General features: G+C 40.6%; 1 protein-coding gene across 1 annotated transcript in view; it reads left to right on the top strand.

Annotated features, from left to right (window-relative positions):
• The window catches only part of LOC148045574 (lanosterol synthase-like), a 49340-nt gene that overhangs the window by 15746 nt on the left and 11804 nt on the right, over window positions 1–21790 (top strand). The window contains exons 8-18 of the mRNA XM_087716630.1: window positions 1076–1184; window positions 2137–2255; window positions 3147–3244; window positions 4894–4921; window positions 6742–6798; window positions 7225–7296; window positions 7897–7947; window positions 9184–9333; window positions 19042–19138; window positions 20100–20205; window positions 20457–20522. Of these exons, the coding sequence (XP_087572756.1) occupies window positions 1076–1184; window positions 2137–2255; window positions 3147–3244; window positions 4894–4921; window positions 6742–6798; window positions 7225–7296; window positions 7897–7947; window positions 9184–9333; window positions 19042–19138; window positions 20100–20205; window positions 20457–20522 (953 nt within the window). The remainder of the gene's footprint in view (window positions 1–1075; window positions 1185–2136; window positions 2256–3146; window positions 3245–4893; window positions 4922–6741; window positions 6799–7224; window positions 7297–7896; window positions 7948–9183; window positions 9334–19041; window positions 19139–20099; window positions 20206–20456; window positions 20523–21790) is intronic.

Genomic DNA, 21790 nt, shown 5'->3' with positions numbered 1-21790 from the left:
CCACCACTTTCTCAACAACCTTCCCCACATAGGGAAGGTTGGAGACTGGACGGTAGTTGTTAAGAACAGCTGGATCCAAAGACGGTTTCTTTAGAAGGGGTCTCACCACCGCTGCCTTAAGCTCGGTGGGGAAGTGCCCCTCCCGAAGAGATGCCACAACAACCGCTTGGATCCAGCCTCGTGTCACCTCACTGCTGTTGGCAACCAGCCAGGAGGGACACGGGTCCAGTACACAAGTGGAGGTACTCACAGCTCGCATAGCCTTGTCCACATCCCCAGAGGCAACTTCCTGAAACTCAACCCAGAGATGGTTTGCCAAGTCTTTCCCCTGTGTCTCAGCTGGCTCTGCAAGGGTGGAGTCTAGGTCCGCTCGAAACCGGGCAACTTTGTCCGCCAAGAACTGGACATACTCCTCAGCCTTACCCTGTAAGGGGTCCCCCGTCTCCCTCCTATTTAGGAGGGAGCGGGTTATCCTAAACAGGGCGGCTGGGCGGGACTCGGCGGACGCTACCAAGGAGGCAATGTGTGTTCTTTTTGCTGATCTTAAAGCACGGGTATACTCCTTGGTGCATGCTGTTACAAGTGCCCGGTTCAATTCGGACCTGTCTGATCTCCACAGGTGCTCTAGGCGTCTCCTCCGGCGCTTTATCTCCCGGAGCTCCTCGGTAAACCAAGGAGGCCTCCGGGGGCCGCTGACCCGGAGGGGCCGTAGTGGCGCAATCCGGTTTAGAGACCCCGAAGCTGCCGAGTGCCAGGCAGCTGCCGAGTGCCAGGCAGCGACATTGTTAATCTGTTAAAGGCTCTTCTCTTGGAGTGAGTGGGACTAGTCCAGCCCCCTACTCAAACAGGAAACTATAACATTTCAGACAAATGGTTGTCCAATTTCTTTTAGGATACGATATTAAATAAATATTGGGCAGGCACAATTGTTGTTTTTTTGGTCCCATGGTGGACTTTTGGAAGTCAGCGCTTCTGGCATGTTCCTTAAGTAACAGTTTTTTCTGTTCAAAACCCACTGAGTTTTCTTGTGGATCTTCAAATGCTAATTCTTTATTCTTCTGGGTTTCTTTTGTAGGAACTCTACGTACAAGACTACGACAGTATTGACTGGCCAGCACAAAAAAATAATATTGCTTCTGGGGATTTATACACACCACATAGTTGGCTACTGACTGTGATCTATGGTATGTACACCTGCTTCTTGCCAAAGGGCCTCCCTCATTTGTTCTTGCTAGATTCCATTTTACTGCAGAATAAAAAACGCTGCCAAGGAAACATCTTTGTAATTCCAAAAGGATCCTCAGGATATAAGGAAGATAAGCCTAACAGGTGTTTTTCCTAACGTTTCATTGTATCTAATGGTTCACCAAAATGACAGTGATAGTAACAGATATATTATTCTCCTATCTGACAACACCCTCCTTAGTCACTCGCATACCCTTGCACATCCTCTCCCATGGCAGCAGCCATCCCAAGCCACACTGCATTTGTGCCACTCCTTCCTGACCACCTGTTCACTCCCTTACTCACCCACACACTCCCTCCCTCTCTCTCCCACCTGGCAGCAGCCACTTATCTACCTGCCTTGTGAGCACCTGGGACTTGCAACTTTCTGCTGGTTTCCCCACTGATCTTGATTAATGGAAGTTGGCAGGAAGTTGCAAGGAAGTACTCACTTAAAAATCCATGATCCTTGTTTAACAACCGCAATAGGGACCACAGGGATTGCTATTGCTAAGTGATGTAGTCATGTGACTTAGGCTTTATGATCATATCGCTTCGCAATATAAATTTCAGTCCCAATTGCCATCATTTCCTGAAGATTACCTATACATTTAACAGGAAATGGCAAAACTATAAACGAAAGCCTTTGTTGGGGGGAGGGGGAATGAAGATTAAGAAAGGTGTAAAAACTAGACATGGTTTGCCTGGAGCAATATGTTAAATGGAAATTAGATGTGTTTCCCAGTTGCAGCTTGAATTACGATGGAAACATATGCTGGGTTGATTGTGCAAATTATATTGATTGTGCAAATCATATGCAAATTGATTGAATACAGTTTCTGTTGTATTTGCTTCTGATTTTTCAGAAGGTAAACTGAGTCTTCCATAGGTCTCTTTCTGCTTCTATTCCAGCAATAGCCAATATCTATGAGCAATTTCACATCAAAAAATTGAGACAGCGAGCCGTGGAGGAATTATATGATCATATCAAGGCTGATGACCAATTTACCAAGTTCATCAGCATTGGCCCTGTAAGTAATTTTTAAGTATCAATTAACTCAATAACACTGTATTGTATCATAAATTGCTCTGCACAAAATCAGTGGCACCATTGTTTGTGGTATCCTTGGTGCTCTCTGAGCTTGGGCTGTGTTTTTTGTTTTTGTTCACAACCAAGTTTCATTACTCAACAAGTACCATCATGAGTGCTGGGGAGTGTAGGGTTTGCTCCCTGTTTATATTCAGCAGCTTGCCCTGCCAGTATTGGTGGGGGTGGAGTTTTCTCCTTGGTTGCAGAACTGAACCAGGCAGTTATAGAGGTGCAGATGACAGACTCAATAATTCCTCTGTAGAACAGTATCAGCAGCTCCTTGGGCAGTTTGAGCTTGTTGAGTTGGTGCAAGAAGAAGATTCTTTGCTGTGCTTTTTTGATGACGTTTTTGATGTTACGTGTCCATTTTAGGTCTTGAGATATGATAGAACCTAGAAATTTGAAGGTCTCTACTGTTGATACTGTGTTGTCTTGTACTGTAAGAGGTGGTAGTACGGTAGGGTTTCTCCTAAAGTCTATTTCTTTGGTTTTGAGTGTGTTCAGTTCCAGGTTGTTCTGGTCGAACTACAAGGCTAGTTGTTCAACCTCTCATCTGTATGTGGTTTCATCATTGTCTTGAATGAGACCAATCACTGTTGTATCATCTGCAAACTTCAGTAGTTTGCTCAGTAGTTAATATTCCTTTGATTTTTATGAAAAAGGTTATACTTTTAAATATTTCTCATCTGTGTCTACAGTTAAACAGAAGATACTGGTTTTCTCAGGAGTTTCTGAAATGATGAAGAGCTACATTTGTGAAGAGCACAGCTATTAGTCTCAGATGACTTTAGACTTTAGGAGGAAAATAATAGTTTTTTCTTTGCCTTTGTAGATATCTAAAACAATTAACATGCTCGTACGCTGGCATGTCGAAGGAGAGAAGTCTCCCGCATTCCAGGGACACATTTCTAGAATCTCGGACTATCTCTGGTAAGGCTTTGTTGAAATCCAAACTTGTCCAGCAAACTTTGTTAACCTGGAATCTTCCTGATATGTTGAACTATAGAATTAGCAATTCTGGTTAGGTATTTTGGGAGTTGACTTTGCAAAGTGTAAATTCTAGTCTGGTGCAACACAGCTAAATGATACCATGTTATGAAAGCTGTTATGTAGTTTGAAAGTGCAACATGGCTCTTAAATACTGCCTACTATCCTTTTGAAGATACCATATGTACTCCAAAATATATTTAAAAAGTAATTCCAGAATATAGATGGATTATTTTAGGTTATACAGGTAGTCCTCGACTTACAACCACTTGTTTAGTGACCCTATGAAGTTACAACGGCACTGAAAAGTGATCTACAACCAGTCCTCATGCTTACACTTCATCCCCACATGATTAAAATATGGGCACTTGGCAACTGGCATGTATTTATGACAGTTACATCATCCCAGGGTCACGTGGTCACTATTTGTGACCTTCCCAGCCAGCTTCCAACAAGCAAAGTCAATGGAAGAAGCTGATTCATGTAAGGATCTCTTGATTCACTTCACAATTGCAGTGATTTACCTAACATCCATGGCAAAAAGATCATAAAATCTGGCATGACTCACCTAGCAACCATCTTGCTTAGCAATGGAAATTGTGGCTCCAGTTGGATTTGCTTGTGGCTGAACAGTCAGATTTTCCATATCCAGTGGACAAGCCAGATCCCACACCACATTTACCCACTGACAATAAGAAATGCACAGTGATGATGCCTCAGACCAATGTTGATGAGAGTTCTGCGTGACCAGTATACCCAACGTCAAACACTGGTTGCCCCAGTAAGTGGCGAGAAGAGCCCAGCGGCCTCCGTGAGGTCAGAGAAGCTCTTGGTACAAAGAGAGCCAGTCTGCACAAGAGGGCCAGTCTTCAACCATAATAGCAGATGCTCGCAACCACCTGATAGACTAAATCTGTAGAAAGTACTGGTTCTCATCTGAACTTTTACAATGTTGTGCGTTGTTAATATGAAAAGAGGAAGATGTTACAGATGTTATGTCTGCCTTGTGTGCAGCTTTATTCCTCTCTAGCATTCATCTCTATTGTTTTGTGATGCATTTCCTGCCATTCTAGGATTTACCTCTATCTGCTCTTGTGAGACCCTTCCTGTTCCTGGTGTGTGTGTAAATATAATTTCTTAATGAGGGCTTGTATAGTGTTTTTAACTGCATTTTATTAAACTACTTGAAACAGTTGTAAGTCAAAGACTATCTATTGTAGGGGAGAGATATCCTGAGATGAGAAGTACACATTAAAGTTCCAGGTAGAAAATCTTACAAAGTCATTTTTTCCCCTTCCATTTGTGTTGTGACTCACCCCTCTAGGAAATCACTGCAGAGTTTTAGCGATAGGCCAATAAGTATAAGGGTGGGTCATCTAGCCTGCCTGCCTCCTTCCTCACATCCAGTCCTAATTTAGCCATTGTCTCTTATTCAAAAGGCCTTTCCAGGAATGACCAGAAGACCAATGTTCATGCTACTCATGGCTCACTGTTTATGATATATAAATATGTTTATGATAGTGAAACTTACAGGTCCCTTACCTGTTTCTTCTTTGCCATGCCTCTCATGCTTGCTTTTGCTTTTCTTGCAGGCTGGGTCTGGATGGCATGAAGATGCAGGTAATCATTCCTGGCATGTTTTTATTTTGCTGAGGTCTGAACCCGTCTCACCGGGTAATGACTACTGCAGACTCTGCCAAGAGCTCTGCTTAAAATTAACAGTAACAATAGTAATTTATTAATTTTTTTGTCATCTTGCTACTATCAACTTTGAGTGACTCATAACAATAAAAATGTACAATAAAATCAATTTTAAAAAGATGGCAAGCATGATGAAGTGAAGGGTCCTTCAAGTCAAAGACCTGAGTGAAAAGCCAAGTCTTCCTAGCTCTTTCAAACAATAGCAGAGTGGGGGCCGTTTGGATCTTGGTGGAATCTGTTCCCAGAGGGCAGGTGCTGCCCCTGGGAAGATCTAACTCTAGAGTCCCAATAGATGTCATTGTTTAATCCAAGGAACCTACACCATGCCAACCCTGCAGGAACAAATCTGCCAGACAAAAGCGAGGAGAGACAGGCAATCCCTGGAGCAAGCAAGCCCTATGCCAAGTAGTGCTTTTGTCCATCACCGTCAAGGCCATTAGAAGAGCAGTAGCACAACCTAGATGTCTGGCGAGCTCTCCAAATCTACATAAACCAGACATCAGAATTTAGAAAGACGGAACATCTTTTTGTCTCTTTCCAATCTTCCTCCCTGGTGCAAAAGGGTATCAGTCACTACAATGGGCAGATGGGTTAGAAAGTGCATCGCTGCGGCCTATTCATCTAATCAGGAGCCGATCCCTCAAGGAATTACGGCACATTCAACCAGGAGTTCGGCCACCAGGAGTTCGGCCACCACTATGGTGTGGAGTACGCAGGCTTCCCTGGGAGAGATCTGCAGGGCAGTTGCGTGGGCACTCTCTTCGCCCTTTATTCGTAATTATAAATTAGACAAGTTAGCTTCGGTGGACGCTGCCTTTGGCCGTAGAGTTCTACAAGCAGTGCATGCTGACAGGTAGACCTACAGTCTCCTCCCTCTCAACGGGGACTAGCTTGGGTATGTCCCATACATGGTTGCTATCTCCACCTCTATTGAAAAAGGGCATTGGTACTTACCTGATACGCCTCTTCCAATAGAGTGGAGATAGCATCCAGCCCCGCCCTGTACGGAGACTGTTTTCCCATCAAGAACTGGGGAGGTGATTGATCAGTTGGTCTATGTTGGTTTTTTTATTGGTGTTTTTGGTCAGGATCTGAGTTGAATTGTTCACTAAAGTTGATCTTTGGATAACACGAGGAGTCTTTTTCTTCATCGTAAGCTGGGTGGAGTCACTCACAGGGACGGGTTATATAGGTGATTAATTAATTAGTAATCAGACTCAGTCCAATCAGAGAACGGACAGTGTTAATCCATACATGGATGCTATCTCCACTCTATTAGAAGAGGTGTATCAGGTAAGTACCAACACCTTTTTTTGTTGCCCCATGTGTGGCAAGGGATACATTTAGAAAGTAATTCCTAAATAGCAAAGGACTATCGACGTTTTTATTGCAGGAGAGAGAAATTGTCTTGAAGAGTACAGTAAGGTTCCAGGTAGAAGGTATTGGTGCTAGAACAGGTGTCTAACGCAGCCCACAGGCCACATCTATCACGTGTTAGCCCCATTTTCACCCGGTTTAGTGAAGGGGGAAAATGTCCTGATATGTCACATGAAAACGCCGTGATGAAGCGAGTTTGACACCCCTGTGCTACAGGAAAGGTTCCTGGAAGAGTATCCCTTAGCATACTGTCCTCTTGGAAGGGAGACCAGCTGCAATTGATTTTATGTAGTCTGCTGGCTGAAACAGTATGCATGATGTATATTTCAAAAAGTGTCATTTCAAACTATCTTCTCTTTTAGGGCACCAATGGATCACAGGTTTGGGATACAGCATTTGCTGTCCAAGCTTTTCTGGAGGTAACAGCTTTTCACAAGTTTTTCTTGTTAATTTTAATGAACTTTGTGGAATAGTTAACTAGCTGCACTTTCCTATATCATAATTTAAATAAGAAATCTGCCCCAAAGCAGCTCTTTCAGCTTCAAATTGCAATTGTGAGAGAAAAACAAAACAAATGAAATTACATCACTTTCTACTCTATCTATTCAGTATGCTAATAGCCTTATTCTGGCTTCTTTTCCTTCCTTATTTTATTTACATTTTTAAACTGGATATAATTAATATAACTATATTGGCTATGGTTTGCAGTGAGTGTAAATAGTATTCTAGCAATAAACCCTAAATGGAAATTAATGGTAATAAAGTATTAAATAAAAAATTACAGAGATTGATTGGAATCTAAAATGATGTCTTTGCTTTACTTGATTAAACTCTTTTATTTAAAGGCTGGTGCCCATGAGAAGCCCGAATTTGACAACTGTCTGATACTTGCACATCAGCACTTCAGAATAGCACAGGTGAAAATGTCACATTCTAGTCCCTGATTATATTTGAAGGATTTTTTTTCCCAGCGGCCACTGAGCTATGTACTATAGACATGGTATCTATTGAACATTTGAGTATAAAAAGAACTAATCACATCAGAGAACAAACTAATCATTTCTGATAGTCCCAACAACAACATCTGCCTATCCCAGATCCTTACAAAGTACTTGATAGGTGGATAAAAAATTCTAAGTCCATCGCTCTTCTTAAAAATGAAAACCCTGAATCTGGAAAATAGAACTATGGAGAAAGGAAATGATAACTCCTATCCATTCTCATTCTATTATTCGTTTTTTATATCTTGCCTTTGTTTTTGTTTTTTTGTAAATAGCTCAAGTTTTTCCCCACAACAACTATCCTGTAAGGTGGGTTGGACTGAGAGAGAGTGATGGGCCCAAAATAACCCAGGCGTCTTTCACACTTATGGTGGGACTTGAACTCTCAATCTTCAGATTCCTATTCTACCACCTTAACCACTGGTTCTCTCTCCTCAAGCCCATAGCTAGAACTAAGTAACTGTTGTGGTTTACTCCTGCAAGATGCATATCATTATAATATTTTATCTCCTCCAGGTTCCAGATAATCCACCTAATTATGAAAAATACTACCGTCAGATGAACAAGGTATGATTGTACAAGGTAACAGAAAGTGGAAACAAGATCTTAAATTAGCTGTGAAAACTTCTCTGTGCCCTAGAACAGAACAGCTAGGGTGAATAAGAAGGGTGAAAGAAGCAAAGCAGGTTTGTAATTGTTGAGTGGATTTGGGGGTTTGTTGGAAGGAGCCTTCTGCATTCCTGCTTGTACACTGAATGATCTAACAGTGTAAGACCTCAGAGGCAGTCACACTGTAGGATTAAGGATAAGAGTGTTCAGTGAAAGGTTGTAGTCATTGGGCCATCTTTTAGCATTTCCCTTTCTTCTAGATGTGGCAGAATTGTTCTCTTTTCTCCAGAGGGCAAAATAGGGTGAGAGTGGCATTGGAGTTGATTGTAATGATACATTATGGACTCTCATTCACTCAAGGCATTTAAAATAAATCTACCAGAGCCATGCTGCAAAAATCTGCATCATCATTAGAGAAGCAGAGTTTCATTGCTCCCATCTTCTAGATTCAGGTCAACAAATATCTAGACTTGCAGCTCACATATGCTAAACAGAGGCAGATAGAATATCTTGCCTGGTAATTTTTACCCCAAGAAGGAGTTGGAGGTTTCTAATATTTTCCTGAGTGCTACAGCAATGTGTTTAAGAGAGAAAGAAATAGTAAGGCAGAGAAATTAGAGCATAAGAATGAGAAAAAAAGGAAAAATTGTTGAGCCTAATACCACCATTCACTTTTCCAACTTTCCATCCTTGATTCCCTGTTCTGACACTACTTCATAGATGCAGTGTAATTTACTATTCCTTTTTACAATTTTGTCAACTCAATACAAGCATACAAGCATACATTTTTAGTTGTCCCCTTTCTCTCAACTCTTTGACTTTTCCTTTATAATCTCAATGTACATCTTTTGTATTGGTTATTTTGAATTCAATTAATACTCATGTAAGCATACATTCTTGTTTTTTTCTCTTTTTGTTTTATGACACATATTTCTCAAGGTTACCTTTCCCACCTCATTCAACATATTAATTCCTCCTAATAGTTTACATACTAATCACTAGCTTTTTACAAGTATTTACCTGTCTTTGATTTTCACCATATTTCATAAACTTTAGTTAGTTAGGATATGTAATTCGTTACTTCTTCTCGGTGAATGTTGCCATTTTAGTTTGCAAATTTGTTTTCTTTTGTGTTCTTTTTCGGTGTTCTGTGCTCCAAACCAAATTAAACCACTATTGTCTAATATCCACTAGGGTGGATTTCCCTTCAGCACTCGTGACTGTGGCTGGATCGTTGCTGACTGTACTGCAGAAGGTCTGAAATCTGTGATACTGTTACAGGAAAAGTGCCCATTCATCAAGGAACACATCCCCCCCAGTCGTCTCTTTGATGCTGTAAATGTGGTGAGCACAGAAAAGTAAATTTCTTCCTGAGAATCCATCTTCCCCACTTATTTTCATCTTGCCCATGCTGTGCAGAGTGACCAAAAGGGCAGAGATACTGAGGGGATAGCTGGGGGAGGGGGTTAAAGCAGAGGCAATTCATGCAGGGCAAAGAAATGGGAAATCCTTGTCCAATGACCATTGCTAAATGGCATGGTCCTGCAATGTTTTGTTTAATGACTGTTTTGCTTAATGACAGAAATTCCATTTCCAATTAGGGTAATAACCCGAGGACTACATGTAGAGATTTCCAGACAAGAAGTAGTGCTATGTTTTCTCTTAATTGTATTTTTAGGCTGCCCTGATCAATTATGACTTTAGGTGGTAAATAACAAAGTAAAACAGAAACAATAATAGCCAAATAAAAGCAGCAGTACAGATTTCCTGCAGAGACATCACTTCCATGTGGGTAAAGGAATGGGATCTCCGCTAGCTTTTCTGTGGTGAAGATCTGGGAAAAGGATGAGTTGAACCTGGAGGAATCAACAGGAGCGAGGGGGAGCCTGGGCGCCGAAGGAGGAAGCAAGCAACTTCCCTATCGGACAAGGGAAAACCCCTTGAAATCATCGGAGAAGAAATTGGCATTCATGGCCGAGCTTGAGTGGTGACAGCAGCACATGAGGGAGAGAAGATAGCAACACAGCAACATCGGTGAGAATAAGTAAAACAACTAAACTAAAACGATGTAAATTCTACTAAAGATTCTTTGAGGTAGAATTTCAAAGCTTTGAAGCGAGCTGGATACAGTTCAATATTGGCAGCTATAAGGAGAGCTGAAAGCATGTGATTTCCTGTAGCAATAGAAGACTTGGAGTGATTTAAGAACGGAACGGAATAAGCAGAGGAGGAGAGGGCTGTTGGAGTGATTTGGACAATAAACAGAAATTGGAGCCAGATAAATCAGTGATAACAGCGAAGAAGGAGAGAGAAATACTTTGGAATACTTGAGAGAAAATATCGGATGATTGAAGAGCGCAAAAAAAAAAGCCTATACGAAAGAAGAGTAACACCGCCATCTAGTGGATGGTGAACTGAATAACAATATATAGGACAAATCTGCTGATGCAACATGAAAATATTTTTTTTTTGTTGTGATCTCTGAAATTGGACTAAAAAATATCTTTTATTTTGAAGGATAACATTGAAAGAAGAAATATAAAGCTAAACTGAACTGTGGTGAGATAAAATATTGTTGAATTGTATTGAACCATATTATAATTGGAAGAGAGAGCATAGAGGATATATGAACTATCTGTGATACTCTGAAATTATCAACGTTATAAATAGATGACATAATATATAATAGTATATAAGAATTAAATTAAGGATCTATTAGCCTAAACATACTGTATACCTTGAGAATATAAAAAAATAATAATAGTAATATAGTGTTGAAGTAGGGAGTAATAGTTTGTAGTTATTAAACAGACAATATAAGGTTATATACTGAATCAAATCAAGAACGTGTTAGGTTAAATATATTGAATATTGCATGAATATTGGGTGTATTGACTTACATACAAACCCGAATATATAGAAATTAAATTGTTAGATTGTAAGATTGAATGATATTGAATTGAAATGTACATGGAAGAGGGAAAGTTCAAAGATTGAAGAGGCTGGTAAGAGAGTGGAAACAGGCAGTGGGCAAAGAGAAGTATATGCTATTGTGGGAAAACATTGTAAGGAAATTAAAATCAAAAATGACAAGTACAACAACAACAATTAGTAAAATGAATAGGAAGGCAGCATCCAATCCAGCATCACCAACGTCTTCACTCTCAAACCAGCATACAATTGCTTCCTTGACCTTTGTATCGCCTGGATTCAATGTTAACTGCAGTTTTTTCCTCTTAATTTCCTCTTCCAATTCTGTTCGTTTTACCCCTTGTTTATGTCTATGTGCTTTATTTATATTTATCAGTACTCCTCTCATATACGCTTTGCTTGCATCCCATACGAATTTCATAGGTGTACCTTTATTCATATTAAAAACAAAGTATTCGGTTAGCAATTTTTTACAATCATTGATATACTTTTCATATCGAAATAAGTTTTCATTCAATCTCCAAGACCTTCTTGCGTGTACCATCCCTCCCAATTCCATCCAAACTGGGTTATGATGCGAAAGGACCCTAGCCGCAATCTTTGTCTTCTTCACCCTAGAAAGCAAATCATTAGTGATTAGTATGAAATCAATCCTAGAAAAGGATTGATGTCTATCAGAAAATAAGGTAAAATCGTATTCCTCTGCATTTCTTTCTTGCCAGATATCTCTCAGTTCAAAATCATCCTTCATGTCAAAAAAGGATTTAGGTAGCTTTGCTCGCATCTTAGTATTTGGGCGAGAAATCTTCTTATCTCTCTTGGTATCTATAACGCCATTCCAGTCACCCAATAGTATACAAGTCCTATAATCCCACTGTACTAATTTAGCATGAAGATTTCTATAGAATCCGACTTGCTGTTGATTAGGAGCATAAATTCTCAAAAGCAATGTCTTTTTCCCTTCTAGGATTAGATCTAACGCGATGTATCTTCCATAGGGATCTGCTTCAATTAATTCAGCTTTCATATCTTTTCTTAAGTATACAACTATACCATTTTTCTTTTCCATAGCAGAAGCTACAAAATGTTGATCAAGTCTTGGGTTAATCAGATATTTTTGATCGGTTGATTTAATATGAGTTTCTTGCAAACAAATTATGTCATTCTTAAACTGTTTAAGATAGTGAAATATTTTCTTTCTCTTCTGTGGAGAATTCAATCCATTGACATTCCATGTTAAAATCTTAGTTGTCATCTTTGGTTACCTGAAGCTTTTTTAGAGCCTCCTGCATGGCCTGTTTAACCTTTGGCTTAGCTCCTCCCACTGCTTCTGGACTTGTTGCTGTAGCTCCTTGATCGATGGCAGGTGATTGTTGAGGTTGTTGCCTTTTAGCTTGTTGCTCCATTCGTCTAGTATAATCATACGGCTAGGTCTTTGTTCCATAACACCTTGCGCTTCTAGGAGAGAGAGATGATCCATCTTATCTGGTAGTTGTGTGGTTTGCTGTCTGTCTTGTCCTTCTTGTGATCTTTCTCCGGGTCCAGATGGTGCAGGATGTCCAGCCTTCAAAATATTATAGTAAAAATCTCGGGCTTTCCATACGGAGTTTAGACGATATCTTTGCCTATCAAATGTAAATATAATGCCAAATAGTGCGTCCCATCTGTACTGTATCTGACAGTTTCTAAGTTCTTCAACTAAAAAAGCATAATCTCTCCTGGCTCTTAGCATTTGAGGTGGTATCTCTTTCAAAACAGTCAGGTCTTGACCCCCAATTTGGAGCTTAGTGTTATAAGACTCTTGTAATATCGTGTTTCTGAGCTCTCTTGTAGTGAAATATATAACAATGTCTCGAGGGAGCTGCTTCTGCTTTGCGACCCAAGAGTTAACACGATAAACTTTATCGATTTGCCAGTCAAACTTAGCCCCCGGTCTTCCCACCAGACTATCAAAAGCTTCTGAAAGAATCTGTTTCAGGTTTTCCTGTTTTTCTTCATGCAACCCCCTTACTCTTAATGCCAGTTCCATTTGCCTGTACTGTATCATAATTTCTTTTTCAGCATTTTCAACTTTTTGTTGCACCACCTCTGTTTTTGATGTCAAGTTTATATTAGTTTCATTAAGATCCTCTAGACTATCTTCAATTCCGGAAACATGTTCTGTCAGTACAGTTACAAGCCCCAGCATATCATCTCTAATTTTAGCAACGCTGGCATCAATTTTATCATACAACTCCTCTTTAAGTTCTTTTATCTCCTCTTTTATCTCCTCTTTTATCTCCTCTTTAAAATCTTTAAATTTGTCTTCCACTTTAATTGTCTGAGTGTTGAGAGCCTCATTTAATTCCCTCAAGAAAAATTCTTTCGTTAGCAAATCTCCAGTAGGGGGCATGGAGAGCAGAGGCTGCGACTTTGTGCTAGGTATTGGCGATGTGCTTCTGGGGGCTGATGGAGGGGGTTTCAAATTAGGATTTGGTTTTGAGGCCATTCCAAGTTTTATCTTCAAGCAATTAGTAAAACTCTACTGGCCCACTGTACAGCTATGGAAAGAGGTACTAAATCTCCCCTTTATTTTGAAATTTATGAGGCTCTCTAGGACTTTGCAAAAGGTTTCAGAAGATAAACATTGTAGCGAAACAGTTCAGCATACTCATCGCCATTTTAAGTGTCTCTATATTAGCAGAGTTAACGGAAGAAAGAAAGTCTTGTAAAAGTGAAACTAATTAGTAAAACTCTGCTGGCCGGCTGTGAGGCAAAGTAATAAATCACTCCCTTCCTTTGAAGTTTTAAAGCTCCGTAGAACTTAACAAGGAGATTAAGAAAATAATCATTGTTACGCAAGAATTCAGCAGGCTCATCGCCATTTTAAATGCCTCTTTAAATAGCTAGATTAATGGAAGAAGATCTTGTAAAAATGAAGCTAGGATTTGAATAAACAATTAAAGTTCTCGCATACGAGTTCAGCTCGTATTAAAATCAAATAATTCAAGCCTTGTTTTGAGTGGGAGAATGCTTACTTCGTGCTGCAAGGCAGCCGGAGATTCCCAGCATGGATACAGTTCTGCCTTCGGCTGGGCCCCCTCTCTCCGCAGACACAGAAGCTGCAAAGATCAAAAGGCACTTGCACAGCAGAACTAATCTTCTTCCCTTCTTGCCCAAAGAGTAAGATACCTTCAGACATCTGATAGACGATCGTCTAAACAGATAACGTGACCAGGAACTCGAGAGCAGCTATGTTAAGCTGCTTTCATCAATAAGCCCCGCCCAGGAAGTCAAACCAGCATACAATTGAGAGCACACTGGGTCTAGAGAAAGCGAGCTCAACAATGAACCTTCAGTGTACGCAAGATGCATTAGCAATGATACAAGAAACAATGCTGAAAACACAAGAAACAATTACAAAAACAAAAGAAACAATTACAAAAACACAACAATCAATTACAAACAATCACGAAGTAACTAGGAGAAATCATGAAGAAATTAAACTAGAAATGGGAGAAATGAAGAGAGATTAGAATAGATGATACAATAGGGAAAATACAAAGCGAAATAACAAAAAATGAACAAAAAATTCAAAAAGTAGAAACAAAGGTAGAAAAAACAGAGAAGAGAATAGAGATTGTAGATTAGAAGCTGACTACACTAAATAGACAATTAGGGAAAAAATAGTGTTTTTGGAACTTGAAAAAGCTGGCTTCTTTCTCCGCTTTCAAAATATAGTAGAAGAAAAGGAGGAGGATTTAGAGGAAACAATCACAGAGATTGTTGAGAACATATTACAAAAAAGCAAACAAGAAACAAGAAGGAAGGGACATAGACGAGGTGTATCAAATCCACACAAATTATGCCAGGAGACACAGGCTCCCACTTTACTAGAAAATCGGTAAGAGATGAAGTATATAAGAAAGTGAGAGAAGAACAAATAACATATAAAGGAAGCGAGAAATAGAAACAGAACAAAGAAAAATTCTTCTCACAGCAATATACGCGCCAAATAAAAACCAAAAAGAATTTTATAAGAAGATCCACCAAAAAATAATAGAAATAGAATATGATATATGTCTAATTGGTGACTTCAAAGCTATAACAGATATCAACGATGGCTCACGAAAAAACTAAAAGAGAAAGACGAATCTGAATATTACTCCGTATGGGATTTATTGGCTAGAGGAAAGGAGGGGAAAAGCAGGAAAGCAAAAAAGAACGGAAGAAAGATGAACAAAACAATAGACAACTACAAAACCGGAAAAGGATTAAAAGATTGAAATATGAGATAGACTATAGCAAATAAATATTACACAAAATGATGTAAATGTAGTAAAAACTGTTATACATAGAATATATAGAATATTACATATAGAATGAAAAAAATGTGTGAAATAAAGTAAATGCACAAATATATAAAATCAGTTATAAAAGATTTAATATATTATATACTAGCTGTACCCGGCCATGCGTTGCTGTGACCCAGTTTGGGCGTAGTGGGGTGGCGGGTGGGTGCTGCCATTGGTCAGGACTTGGGGCTGCTGGGCCGGGCGAGGCTGGTTGGGGGAGATAGTGCCGGGGCTGTCGACCTTGTGGAAGTTGTTGAGCATCTCCTCGGAGGAGCTGCGCTCAGGCTTCCCCAAGTCGGTGGCTCAGGAGAGTGAGATGTCTAGGATCTCGGAGGAGGAGAAGTCCTTGGTGTGCCTCCTCACGGGGCACCCAGGGGCTGCCCCAGCCCCACTTCACCTTAGGCTGCCACCGCCCCGTCAAAACTGCCTTGGCGAGGCCGTAGCTGGCTCGCTGTGAGGTGGGGTGGAAAGTGCGTGCAGCTAGCTCCGCCTCCGCCTCCTCTGGAGCTCCACTGGGCTGGCCTGGGGTAGGCTGGCTTAAGGACGGGGGGAGGCGGCCGAGGGATGGTGTAGGTGGCACCCCGCTGCAGACAGCAAAGGCCCGGCGGGAGGGGAGGGAGAGAGGGGAGGCAGAGGCCGAAGGGCTTTGGCTCCCCTTGGTGGAAATGGCCAAAGCTCGTCAGATGAGGGGTGGAAAGGGGAAAGGGTGTGGCCGCAGCCCAGCAACACTTATAAAGGGACCGTCGAGGTGAAGCTGGAGAGAGGTTGAATTGTTCCGAATATAGTATACTCACTAAATGAACGCTATGATAAATGACACAGCTCAATTCCAATGCAATGTCACACAAAATAATTAAATCAAAATGAAAATAAATCGAAATCTATGAAAATTCAATATAACAATGCAATTGGAAACATTGAAATGGAATCATGAAATATTTAGTATAGTGTGTGTTGCCTTTACGTCCACCAGATGGCGCTGGAAACATTGAAATGGAATCATGAAATATTTAGTATAGCATGTGTTGCTGTCACGTCCACCAGATGGCACTGGAAACATTGAAATGGAATTATGAAATATTTGGTATAGCGTGTGTTGCTTTTACATCCATCAGATGGCGCTGGAAACATTGAAATGGAATAATGAAATATTTAGTATAGCGTGTGTTCTTTTACGTCCACCAGATGGCATTGGTTTTCAAAAAAGCATTTTTTACAAAAAGTAATGTTTTTACCTGTCACAGGTGTGACATCTATGTGATATACATATATAATATACGCCATTCGAATGCAACGTTGTGTCAAAATTTCAAAGCAATCGGTGAAGCACTTTCAGAGATTAGCAATTTTGAACAAACAATCATTACATTTTTATTTATATAGATTATACAAAACAACATAAATGTAGTAAAAACTACTATACATAGAACATATAGAATATTATATATAGTCATAGTTATAAAATATTTATTTGTATAGATAAAACAGACATCATAGATAGGTAAAAAATGTAATGTGTTGCAAAGATGTAAAGTTTGTAGAAACAAAATATTTTTTTTTAAAAAAAGCAGCAGTACAAGGTGTGCCCACAAACAATAAGTTAGACTGAATTCACAGAGGAATTGTGATTTTCAGGGAAGTATGGGGCTGAATATACATCTAGATCAGCGATTCTCAACCTGTGGGTCGCGACCCCTTTGGGGGTCGAACAACCTTTTCACAGGGGTCACCGAGGAGCCTCCCACAAAGAGGCTAGTGAGAAGCTGTCCCAAAGGAAAGGAGCGGCTTGGGTTCCCCACACGGCGGAAGGAGAGGTGCCAGAAGACTGACAGGCTTCCCAGCAGGCATTTTTCAGCAAGTGTTCCTGCCAGGGAGCTCCTACAGGGCGCACTCCTTCGCCAGGGTTGAGCTGCATCAAAGGGGAAGGCTTGGGCAGTGAGAAGGGTAACGGCTGAGGAGAGGCTGCGGCGGTGGCCGAGTTTCCACCTGACATCGCTTCCCTGCCCCCGGCACAGACCTGGCTCTGCTGAGCTGGCTCTGCTTAGTTCCGCCAGGATCCGAGGGGGAAATTGTTAGCTGCTCATCTCTAGCGCGTGCACAATCCTGGGCCAGGATCAAGGCGGAGGGGACAACACTGCGCAATGAGTGAGTAACTGGGTACACAGCACAGGGGAGCCACGCTGCGCAGGAGACTCCTCAGCACCAGACTAGGTCGGTGTGAGCTGCTGTCCCCTTCGTGTTGGCTCAGGAAAGAGGGGAATGGGGAGCAGCAGCAGCTGGTTGGGTGCAGGGAGGGAAGAGCTCCAGTTCTCCTGTGCTGCACATGGCTCTCCTTGCGCAGAGCCCTGGAACTCTTCCCTCTCTGCATCCAGAGGTGGCTGCTCTGGCTCTTTCCTGAGCCAACACGAAGGGGACCTGGCACTGAGGAGTCTGGCGCTGAGGAGTCTCCTGCGCAGCATGGCTCTCCTGCGCAGCACAACTAGCTACTCACTTCTCAGTGGCGGCAGCGGAAGGAGTCGCTGTCCCCGCCACCGTGATCCCGGCCCAGGAAGGTATTTTGCTTGCACATGCAAGAAAGAGATGAAAGAGAAAAAGGGAGAAAGAGAGAGAGATAGAGAGAGAGAGAAATGAAAGAGCTGGAAGGAGGGAATGGGAAAGAGGGAAAATAGAGGGAGAAGGGGGAGAGGGAAAAGAGAGGGAAACAAATCAGGGGGAAAGAAAGGAAGAGAAAAGAAAGAAAAAGAAAGAGAAAAGAAAGAAAAAGAAAGAAAGAAAGAAAGAAAGAAAGAAAGAAAGAAAGAAAGACTAACTTTCTCAGACCTATGACGAAAGCAATGGCAAGCTAGATCTCTTGCCAAGAAAACTGCAGTTTGCCAGAAGGCACAAATTGGAAGCAAGTCTGATATTTTTTAAAGAAAGCAAAAGAGAAGGCGAAAAAATGCATCTGAAAATAAGATTATTTATAATTTAGATAACATATTATATTGTCAAACTCAAAAGAAATCAAAATATATATCCTATTGCTATTAGTACAATCTTGCCAGTTTTTATCAACGTAGAGTTCACTATGAATAGAATGCCGAGAAGCAATTTCCTACAATTAATAACTTTATTTTGGATTTGCTATCATGTTCAATGAGAAAGAAAGAAAAAGAAAGAAGGAAAGGAAAGGAAGAAAGAAGAGAAAGGAAGAGGAAAAATAGAGAAAAACAGAAATGAGAGGGAGGGGGAGAGAAGAGAGAGAGACCCTATTCCCACAGAAAACACTGAGCCATGAAACCTGGGTAGGCCTTTCGGCGGGGGGGGGATGTCATGTGACTGGGTGGGAGTGATGTTGAGTTGGCTCTTTGAGTGTTTTAAGATTGCCTACCCCTGTGCTACACCATGCTTCAAGACAAAATTTCATTTATTTGTAATTAGAAATAAATATTTCACAATATATAATTACATATTGTTTTTGTGATTAATCACTATGCTTTAATTATGTTCAACTTATAGCAATAAAAATACATCCTGCATATCAGATATTTACATTACAGTTCATAACAGTAGCAAAATTATAGTTACGTAGTAGCAATGAAAATAATTTTATGGTTGGGGATCACCACAACATGAGTAACTGTATTAAAGGGTTGCGGCATTAGGAAGGTGAGAACCACTGATCTAGATGGAGTGATGGCTCCATTAGAGACGATTTTCAAGGCAGATAAAGTCTGAACCTTTTTGCAGCTTCCTGGACTCCTCTTTGACCAAGTCAGATTGTTCTTTGTCCTCTCTCTCTCTTTAGCTGCTAAACATGCAGAATGCGGATGGTGGCTTTTCAACCTATGAAACTATGCGCGGAGGCTGGTTGTTGGAGTTGTTGAATCCTTCAGAGGTATTTGGTAAGAGTGAAAACTTATATGGCTTCTTTACTTTCTCTAGAAGGCCTTCGGTTCCCTTTCTACACAATTCATGTCAGTCTCTGCTACGGTTTATTCTGTCCAAGGGATGGTTGCCTTTATAGAATAAAGATGGGTTGAATCTACCGCCCTCCCCTCACTTTCCCACTGCTCAGCAGTTTTCTTGCCTTTTGATGGCTTCACCATGTAAAACGTGCCAGAATTTCACTGGAAGAAAGAAAAGTACCGTATTTTTCTAAGTATAAGATGCTCTGAAGTATAAGATGCACCTAGCTTTTGGGGAGAGAAACAAGGGGAAAAAATCTTCCTCTGCCTTCCAGCAATTTGCCTCCTTGCAACAAACAGCAAACAGTACAGACGATATACACTGTTTGTGGTGTTATATTTCAGACTATACTTCTACAGACGCTGTTAAAATTGATGTGGCTTTCTGGAAGTATACATTATTCTCTGCTATTTAAAAAAAGATACAATAGCATTGGGCCTCTTCAGGTCAAGCATTTATTTTAAAAAGGTTCTTCTTTTTGTTAAGTCGTCTAGAACAATAATAAAGTAGTCTTTAAAAAATAAGTCTAATAATTTGAACATTCTATAGGCATTTATAGTTGTTGATTTACCTCCTTGCAGCAAACAGCCTGATTAGCACAAGAAAAAAAAATCTGCCTTTGCCTCCCAGCAATTTGCCTCCTGCAGCAAACAGCAAGTTTCACTTTCAATTTCAGTTTAAGCATGACCCCTCCCGATCATCAGCTGTTTCAGGCTGCAGGGATTGCCACGCCTATTGCAGCCTCTGCAAACCCCATTTCCCCCATTTGCTGCAAGGAGGTAAATTGCTTGGAGGCAGAGGCCAAAGGGTGGTGGGTGGGGCACCACATGGTATATAGTATATTCCGCATTCAACATCCAGATCATTCTGACCTACTTGTTGCTGTGTGGTGTTTAGGTGATATCATGGTTGACTATACATATGTGGAATGTACCTCAGCTGTGATGCAGGCGCTGAAGCATTTCCACAAGTGCTTCCCGGAACACAGAACCCTGGAAATCAGGTAAACAAAGGCGAGTGAAGGTAGAAGGAAAGACTCTTTCAGAGTTTACTTTTATTTTACTTTATTTTATTTCATTTTACTGGACCTTCTTTTTGAGAAAGTCTGCTAGAGGACAAAGTGCAGAATCAGGGCAGGGGAGGAAATAGATCATGATTCCTTAAGGGGAGAGAAAATCTTGATAGCTTAAGAAGGAGAGAACAGAGAATGGAAATGTTGAAATGGTTTCCCATTGTGTTCTCCTTTTTACTTAGAGAGATACTGCAAAAGGGCTTGAGGTATTGTCAGAAAAAGCAGAGAGCTGATGGGTCATGGGAAGGGTGAGTATCTTCTAAATAAATACAGCTTGACAGTTTTAGGGCTGTCTATTCCAGACATTTCTTTGGATTGGAAAATGTGTCATTGCAAATAGTGAGATCTCTGGTTTGTTTCACAGATCCTGTTTTCTCTCTTTTTAAAAAATAGTTTTTATTAAACATTATTACCTTTAAAACAGAAAGAAAAATACAACAACATAAGAAAAGACAAAACATACATAACAATATAAAGTAAATATACAGCCTTTTGTATCGGCATTCATTAGTTATACATTTTTTTAAGCGTAAAACATACAGATACAAATACAATTTTAAACATACAAACCCCCCTCCCCTGCGGTGACAGTCATTCACAGCCCAACTTTTTTCTTTCCTACCTCATTGTTAGGTCTCTAAGCCACATCTTCGCATTACAAAGTTCAGGGATCTATTACAATACCCATGTTCACTTTTAACTTTCCCCATTTTAAGTCCCTGCTGTTCTCCTTGTCGCCCACATATACCATAAGTTCCAGCTAAGATAATGTTCCGTTTCTCCTTTGTCCCTCAGCCAACCCGTCATTCTATCCATTTCTGCACATTCATAGATCTTTTTAATTATAGCATCTTCCGACGGTATGGTAGTAGATTTCCAAAATTGTGCATAAGTTATTCTTACGGCCACAATTATATGTAGGCTCAAATGCCATATTGAACTGCTTATGTTTTCTGGTTTAATGCTTAGTAGAAGGTTCTCGGGTCTCCATTCCATGTTTGCCCCGGTAACCTCTTTTAGCCATTTTTTAATCCTTTTCCAATATTTCGTGGCCTCAGTACAGGACCACCAAATATGGTAGAATGTGCCATTCTTTCTTCCACATTTCCAACACAATGGAGATAACCCAGGGAACATCTTGGCTAACCTCATTGGGGGGAAGTGCCACCTATAAACCATCTTGTATATGTTTTCTTTGAATGCTGTAGATATTGTAAGTTTAATGGTCTTACTCCATAGATCCCACCATTTGCCCATTTCAATTTCATAGCCAAGATTTCTCTCCCATGCTATTAGAAGGCTTTTGTCCATCTCTTCATTAGCATCTTGGCAGGTCAAAAATTGGTAAATCTTCGATAACATTTTCTTGTCTCCACCAAACAAAATCTTATCTAGCCCCTGCGGGTTTGGGTAGATCCCAAAACGTACCTTATCACTTTTAAACCTGTTTCTAACCTGTAAATATTCCCACCATTCCAAATTCCTGCCCTGCTGCTCTAATTCCATCTTTGTTTTC

The sequence above is a fragment of the Thamnophis sirtalis genome, unplaced genomic scaffold (assembly GCF_051295495.1).
Source record: "Thamnophis sirtalis isolate CommonGarterSnake01/CBP01778 unplaced genomic scaffold, rThaSir2_p1.2 scaffold_5, whole genome shotgun sequence".
Classification (NCBI taxonomy): Eukaryota; Metazoa; Chordata; class Lepidosauria; order Squamata; family Natricidae; genus Thamnophis; species Thamnophis sirtalis.
This window is presented reverse-complemented; position numbering and strand designations above follow the sequence as displayed.